Source organism: Malania oleifera, chromosome 12, assembly GCF_029873635.1.
Source record: "Malania oleifera isolate guangnan ecotype guangnan chromosome 12, ASM2987363v1, whole genome shotgun sequence".
Classification (NCBI taxonomy): domain Eukaryota; kingdom Viridiplantae; phylum Streptophyta; class Magnoliopsida; order Santalales; family Ximeniaceae; genus Malania; species Malania oleifera.
Window position 1 is genome coordinate 70,855,606 of NC_080428.1, and position 7,966 is coordinate 70,863,571.

Here is a 7,966-nt window from a genome sequence, read left to right on the forward strand (position 1 = left end):
TGACAAAAAAAATCAGCTCCATCGGACCACGAATAACTCTCCAATCAACAGTTGATTAAAACTGTGCACTATTGTAAAAACCAAGATTTTCTCAACGTGGGTCTCCCTCTTTTTGCCACACACTCTCTCTAATTTTTCTGATAGAATTCTAGTTATATGGCCAACCCTAATTTTCTTTGTTTAAATAAGGTGTAAAAAGGCCTCCAAAAAAGCCCAACAAATAGCCAAAAAAAAAAAAAGACCAAAAAGTTGAATGAGTTTCTCCACATAGGAGGGATGCCCAAACCCAACACTGTTATGTAGTGACTCAATTTTGTGAATAGGGGGGCTGAATGGGAAAATAGGTCGTCTGATTCAGTGAATAAGATGACCTTATGGCCCTGCAAAATGATTTGCAGTCTCTTTTTCGATACAACTAATGGGTCATCCAAATTGTCGAAAAACTGCTTCAAGCTGTCAATTTTAGTTATAAGCAAGAATTTATGTTAGCGTCGTGGGAGTTTTTATGAGAGCTTGATACATATGCATAAGCACCAACTCTATTTTTTCAATATGAAATTTTACACGCAAATGAAATTCTCAACAATTTGTAGATATATATTTGGATGTCCTGGAAATTTCTCCATAAAATTGTTTAGTATTTATCGGGCCTGAGAAGGCTGAGATTGTTCAGTGTAGGAGTGCGAATATGAATATTAATAAAATAATGGATCTGTGCGTGCGCGCACATAATATATAAAATGCTTGGGAGTGGGCATGCTGTAAAAAAGCCAATTAGGAATAAGACGCGCTGAAAAAGGAGGCCGCAAGTTCATTATTCTCCATGTATGAGTCCACAGGGGAATCACAGCTCGCAGGTCATGTCCGCGGATGCCTTCTTTTTGAAACTACCAGGATGGTTGACGCTTGCATGCATTTTAAACTCATACCTAACCCCAAAATGAATAAATTAATTAATCATGAATTAGAAGTCTAGATTGGATCGAACCTCATAATTAAGTGACCATGGTTAATTTAATTGTCTGTCACTGTGTGTTGCATATGTTTCTTTTGTGCTAAAATTAATTGATTACAATCTTGATCTGCTCACTCAATCTTTTTATAAACAAGAATAAGATGAACCAAAGGTGTGTGTTTAAGCAAATACTTTAATTCTATCAAGAACACGGCAGTCTATGGTTTACTTATTCCACAGGACTATTACTCTACTTCAAAGAAGACAACATATATATGTCCTCTACATTCCATTGTTTCTGTTGAGAGGCTTGAGTTCATTACCCGTGGTCTGGGCATTGAACAGTTATGCATGCCCTGTGATCTTATTCTCTCAAGCCTTTTCCCATTGAATCAAATTAAAAGACCTTTTGCTGGCCAGCTTAACTGCAACATGCCATTTACTTTCATTTCTCGCAAGAAAATCCTAGGGATCGATGATCCTACAGTTACCGAATTGGCACTCATTTCTCACATACAAGTGTGTAACATATATGTCTTAAAACTTTATCATGCCCTAATTTAGATGGATTAGAATTCTTTTTGTGCTTCAAACACAAATATTTTGCACCGCAACGTTAACCAGTCGAACAATATCTCAATTGTTATTATTCTTACAGGGGAGAAACATGGGGCTGCAAGAGCCCCACTGGCTACCGCACACTGAAGATGCTAAAACCTAAATCCAGCACTGAAAAGGCGGAAAAAAACAAAAAAACGGGGGACCAGTCTTGCTGAAAAGCCAAGTGAAAGATCCGGCTTTAGGTTAACTACAATCTTTCCAAAATTTACTTCAACGGTCCATGGAGTCAGATGTGTCCAATCAAGGAATTTGAATCCTATACCCTTCACGTTGTAAAGTTTGTCCCACTACCGGCCACCAAGCCCTTATAAAAAGGCCTCACCACCATGTCCACTAATTCAACCCAAAGGCCTCAAACCACAAAGGAAACTGAGCCAGAAGAAAGCTGTGTTCTGTAACAACATTTCCCTCGTTTAACAAAAGACCAAAATGGTATCAAACGTGTCCAACTTCCAGTACACCGGCAGAACTGTGCAGCCAGTGACAACCATCTCGCCCTCACCCATTATCGCATTCCATACCTCTGCTCAGTGGAAGGCCCATTTTAATGCCTGTAAAGAAACTCCCAAACTGGTAAAGTTTTCCACTGCAAAGTGCAAATCCCATTGCTCCTTGATTTTTGTATATTTGTTTCTGCAAATTTACTCGAAACGGGTATCCGACCTTTTCTAACTTGTCTTCCTTTTGGTCTGAAGATGGTGATTGATTTCACAGCAACATGGTGTGGGCCTTGCCGATTCATGGAGCCAGCCCTCAAGGAGTTCGCTTCCAAATATACGGACGTCGAGTTCATCAAGGTCGACGTGGATGAATTAGCGGTATTGCTCTTTGCTCACCGCAATTGTAAAGCTGACCATTAATTTTTTTGTCTTCCTGGAATTTTTTGACTCGTTGGATAGCAAACTCTAATAAATTTTTGAGTTGGTGAAAACTGCAGGATGTGGCACGACAGTTTCAGATTCAGGCAATGCCAACATTTTTGCTGATCAAGAATGGGAAAGTGCTGGATCAGGTTGTAGGGGCCAAAAAGGACGAGCTCAAGCAGAAAATTGAGAAGAACAGGGTGTCTGATGCACTAAAGCAAACATTCAACTATGAATTCAGGCCGAAAGTTGTGACGCCATACTATGCATAATGGAATAATGCATTGCATGTCTTTGAATAATATTAATTCCAGTAGGATGATTCAAGCAGGAGGAGGAAGAGGGGAATAATGTAATGAGTGATCACCACCTATATCTATTTATGAAATCAAATAAAACAATTCCCTTCCTTTGTTATTCTTATTTGTTTTCAGAGATTGTAACCATCAACGTTAATGTATTTGAATTGAAGTAAATTTAACATGTTTTAATATCTCTCACCATCTTCAGACACATTTAAAGTTGTACACTAACAGCAGAAGGCGGTCTGATAGGCAAATTCCAAATGCAAAACTCCACCAAACGTGTTACGATCAAATGACAACCACAGATTGCAACCACTAAATTTGCTAAATAACAATCTCCCACCCTGTTTACTGTTTTAGTGAAGACCATTGCTCAGGAGTTCGGACCATTGTAAAAGTGGAAAGGAGATGCATTTTTTGAACCACAAATTTTATTTGCAAATATGACGTCTCTTGATTTCACCCATGCACAGAAGATTCGGTTGAACCTCACTAGTCCCACAGCTTAATCATCATGTTCCTTTTAACACCCTCAACTTGAGTCAAATTAGTCTCAGTTGGTCCTACAATTTCTAATCATGCGTGTTTGTGTTTTTCAATCACGATCTCTGTTCACTAAAAAAAAATTTTGAAGTGCTAATAAGAATCTTAACTAATTCAGTTCTTTTACACGGTTGAATATTTAAGCAAAGACCATTAATCAAGAGTTTGGACTACCGTAGTGAAAAGGAGTCACTAGATAGTTCAATCATATGTTTGTGTGAAGTCTTGAATTCGAATTTATGTGGATTTAAATAAAATTTAATATAAAAATAAATTTTATTCAAATCTAATACCTAAAATTTATGTTCCATATGCAGCACAAAGGTAAATGATTAGACCTTTCCATTCTTAAATGAATCCAAAATAACCCTTTCACTATTAAACGGACCGGCAATACTGATGAAATTCAATCAATGCATGAGGTTTTTTATTGGACTTTCCCTTTGCGATTTATTAATTTAACCCACGAACCGGTACAGCAAAACTTCTCAAGACTTGTTTCCCCTAGGATACAAAAGGCTCAATTTGAATCATATGACTCTCTTCAATTCTGCGCAAATGGAGGAGTCCAAAATTTCACTAAAAAACACATTTCTTTACTTATCAAACTCTATAGACTGAAAAAATGATGATATGATGAGAATGAAGATAAGAGATTAGTATATTGTGCTAATGCCTCAAGGTCAAGGATCTATTTATAGGCACAAAAATGACCATTTATTCTCCATGTACTTAAATAAATAAGATATGTATATATTAAGTAGATACAACCTTAGATTTAAAGTACATTCATATAATTAATCTTATGTATTCATGAAATACAATGACCAAAACCCAATTCAAGGTACATCTTCTTATCCAAGATAATAATAAAATAATAATATTATTATAATACACAATTAATATAATAATAATATTAAAATACACTAACATTTTTCATGGCTTTATTAATGCATGTCTAGTGTATATAGTGGCAGCCGATCTAGGACTTGCAGTCAGTGGGGAGTGAAGAAGAAGTTGTCATCTCTATTGGTCTGGGAAAAGATCCATTATTTGGCTTCCTTTGGTGTGTGGGTAGCGAGGGCATCAAGGGGGTGTGTTTTTCAAATATTCAGTGCGATTGACATTCCTTTTGGATTCTTTTTTCAGGCCTTCTGGTTTTTTACTTTGCTTTTTCTGGGGTAACCCGGAGTTTGTTAAGGAGATGTCTTAATCTATCAATAAATTTCTTTATCTATCAAAAAAACAAAAACATTGCTAAGGTTCTGGTTGATAGAATTAAGAAAGTGACGTGGAGTATCATTTCTAGTTCCTATGATGGTCTTAAATTTCAAAAAAAAAAAAAATCTACGAAATTATTAAAATTTTGGATTTCTGTCACTCTCGAAATTGAAATGGTAGTTAATTTCCGTCTTGCATAATTTCTATCGAAATCTCAACAAATCATCTGCAAATTATCGAAAATTTGAAATTTTAGCGAAACTCATCGAAATTTGAACTATGCAATGAAATTTTCTCGAAATTCAACTGAGAGATTTAGGAGTGAAATGAAAATCCTCTTTTTAATTTCTTTTATTTATTTTTATCAAAAAAAATTATTATTACAAGTGCTTTTAAAAATAATATGAAAAAAAAAAACTTACAACAACATTTTTTTTTACCATTATTTCTAAATTATCATTATTTGTATAATAAATAATATTTAAATAATTTATGAATTTCATTTGTATTAACCGGTTCACTAATTATGTTTAATGTACATTATCTTACAAATATATTTGATGCACATATTATATTACAACTTCTCCACCTTATACATAACATAGATGTATTTATTTGTAATATATTAGTCATAAAACTTACATTATTATATCTATTAATCATTTCAAAAGTTTCATAAAAGAACATATTTTACTAATGATTTCAATTATTTTTTCAAATAGAAATCTTCGTCAAAGTTTCTGTACTTTTGGAGTTTCGAAATTTGAGTCGAAATCGAAATTTAAGACATTGGATCCTATGCAACCTTTGTTTTTAGGGAGGTTGGGGTGGGAGTGGTAGACATACCCCAGTTATTCCCAAATGCTGAAGAAGTAAAGTGTCATGGTCCCACATCGGATATGTATTAGGGAGTCTCTACATAAAAAATCTAATGGTGAAAATATAATGATCAAAGTGGATATGACTAAGGCATATGATAGGGTTGATTGGGATTTTTTAAATGTGGTTCTGAAAAGCTTTGGATTCTCACGGAGATTCTGTGGTTTAGTGACGGAATGTGTCTCCTCTCCTTGGTTCTCCATTATGATGAATGACACTTATAAAGGTTTCTTTAAACCTTCTCGAGGGCTTCGCCAAGGAGATCCTCTATCTCCTTATCTATTTATTATTTTACAAGAAGTTTTCTCTCAGCTTCTAAAGAAAAATTTCATGGAGAATAAGATAGGGGCTTACTATCATCCTCGTAAGGCGCCTTTGGTATCTCACCTTGTCTATGCGGATGACATTCTTATTTTTGCCAATGGTAAGAGAAGTTCCATTCGAATGCTTATTAAGACTTTAAAGAAATATGAGGATTGGTCTAGTCAATTGATAAATAAAGAAAAGTCAAGTATTTTTTTGTCAAAGAGAATTGATTATGCTCGGAAGAGATCTTTGTTAAGGACAACTGGCTTTGCGGAAGGAGGTCTCCCTACCATATACTTGGGTGTTCCTTTGGTATCGGGTCGTCTTACGGCCCGTATTTTAGAGCCCCTAGTTGATAAATTGAGGAAAAAGATAGCGAGTTGAAAATTTAAGCTTTTATCTCAAGGGGGTCGCCTAATTTTAATTAAGCATGTATTGTCATCAATGGCGGTTCATCAATTGGCGGTATTGGACATTCCAAATACTATCTTCACAAAGATAAATTCTATGCTATCGAATTTTTTTTGGAGTCGAGCAAATGACAAAAGGAAGAGGAATTGGTGTTCCTGGTCTAATATATGTAAGCTTGTTGGTGAGGGTAGTTTGGGCATTACGGATTTGAAGGAGGTAAAAAAATCATTGCTTATGAAGTTTGTGTGGAAATTGTTAACTATGGATAATCTGTGGACTCAATTCTTTAAAGCAAAGTATTTGTATAAGAAACACCACTTGAGAGAAATGAAACTAGATAAAGGAACCAGATTTTGGAGATCGATTATTCATGTGATTCCTGAAGTTTTAGAGCATGTCCGTGTTCAAATTAAAGAAGGGTCGGCTTTTTTCTAGTTTGATTGATGGTTAGCCTCCGGTCCTCTTTGTGCTAAGGTTCAGGAAATCAGTAACCATAAGCTTCGAACACGAGATTGTTGGGATAGAGATGGGTGGAATGTTGATTTATTAGTGGATCTGTTGGGTGAAGATCAGGCTGAGGAGGTAATGAACTCTGCTATTTCTTGCAAGGAGGGTCGAGATACAGTAATTTGGGAACTTTCAACAGATGAGAAATTTACCACGGCAAGTGCTTGGAAAATTATAAGGAAGCGTAAAGAGGAATTCTCAGTTGCAAAATGGATCTGGCATCCTATGTTGCCCAAAAGGGTGTCAATTTGTATGTGGAAGTCTTGGTTCGCTTGTCTTCCAGTTGATACTCGTATTAAAGAAGCAGGTGTTCAGATGGCCTCTTGATGTGATTGTTGTTCAAATGCCAAGATTGAATCTCTAGACCATGTGTTTTGCACTGGATCTTTTGCCCAGGAGGTATAGAAACAAGTAGCAATGGCGTTGGGTGTTAGTTGTATGGCAACGAGTACTTGGAAAGGTAGAGTTAATATCTGGTTTAGTTGTACAAGACGGGCCTTATAGTGAGGCATTTTGGTAAGTCTCATACCTAGTCTCATCATTTGGAGACTCTGGACTCGTCGATGTAGAGCTAGGATGGAATCAATTCATGATTCGGTGAGAACTGTGTGGTTTGATATTAAATATTGGTTGAGATCCATTTCAGACAAGTTAAATAAATGTGCACCTGCTTCTTGCACGGATATTTCAGTCCTTCGTGCTTTGGATATTCAAGTGAAAAATGTGAGGGTTCGTCTTCCTCGTGTAGTCAGATGGTGTAAACCTGGGATAGGTTGGGTTAAGTTGAATGTGGATGGGAGTTGTAAAGGTAACCCAGGTAATTGTGGTGGTGGAGGCGTAATAAGAGATGAAAAAGGTTTAGTGAAAGTAGTTTTTTCCTTATTATTGGGTTATGGAACAAATAACATGGCTGAATTGAAGGCGATTATTATAGGGATTAATTTATGTAAAGAACTCGGATTTGATCAAGTGGAGATTGCATGTGACTCTGCTTTGTTGGTTCAGTGGATAAATTCTGGGGAGTGCTCGGTTTGGAAATTATGGGATTTGTGGGAAGAGCTTATGCTAGCATTGAGAGGCATACAGTTTAAAGTGGATCATGTTTACAGGGAGGCGAATAAAAGTGCAGATTTCTTTGCCAAACATGGTGAATCTGGTATTTCTCGATCATATAGTTGTTAGGATGATCTTCCACAGTAAGTCAGGAGAATGATTCGATTGCATTTGTTGGGATTTCCTTCTTTGCGCTCATAATGTTTTGTATTTATCTTTCGGAGTTTTGTTTGTTTTCTACTTTATAGTTGTTTAGTTTTTGATTGGTTGCTGTTCATTGGTTTATTGGTTTTGATTATGTT

General features: G+C 36.0%; 1 protein-coding gene across 1 annotated transcript; it reads left to right on the forward strand.

The window, feature by feature from the left end:
• Positions 1-1,911: 1,911 nt before the first annotated feature.
• Positions 1,912-2,856, forward strand: LOC131144510 (thioredoxin H2-like). The gene is made up of 3 exons (XM_058093208.1): positions 1,912-2,149; positions 2,272-2,394; positions 2,514-2,856. Exons 1-3 carry the CDS (start codon positions 2,006-2,008, stop codon positions 2,709-2,711), a joined length of 465 nt encoding a protein of 154 aa, XP_057949191.1. The 5' UTR covers positions 1,912-2,005; the 3' UTR covers positions 2,712-2,856.
• Positions 2,857-7,966: the final 5,110 nt, after the last annotated feature.

Excerpts from the sequence above, each read along its gene's own strand:
- LOC131144510 (XM_058093208.1), top strand. The coding sequence starts at position 2,006 with ATGGTATCAAACGTGTCCAACTTCCAGTACACCGGCAGAACTGTGCAG. Across the intron at positions 2,150-2,271 it reads GTAAAGAAACTCCCAAACTG|ATGGTGATTGATTTCACAGC; the intron begins GTAAAGTTTTCC and ends TTTGGTCTGAAG. Across the intron at positions 2,395-2,513 it reads TCGACGTGGATGAATTAGCG|GATGTGGCACGACAGTTTCA; the intron begins GTATTGCTCTTT and ends TGAAAACTGCAG.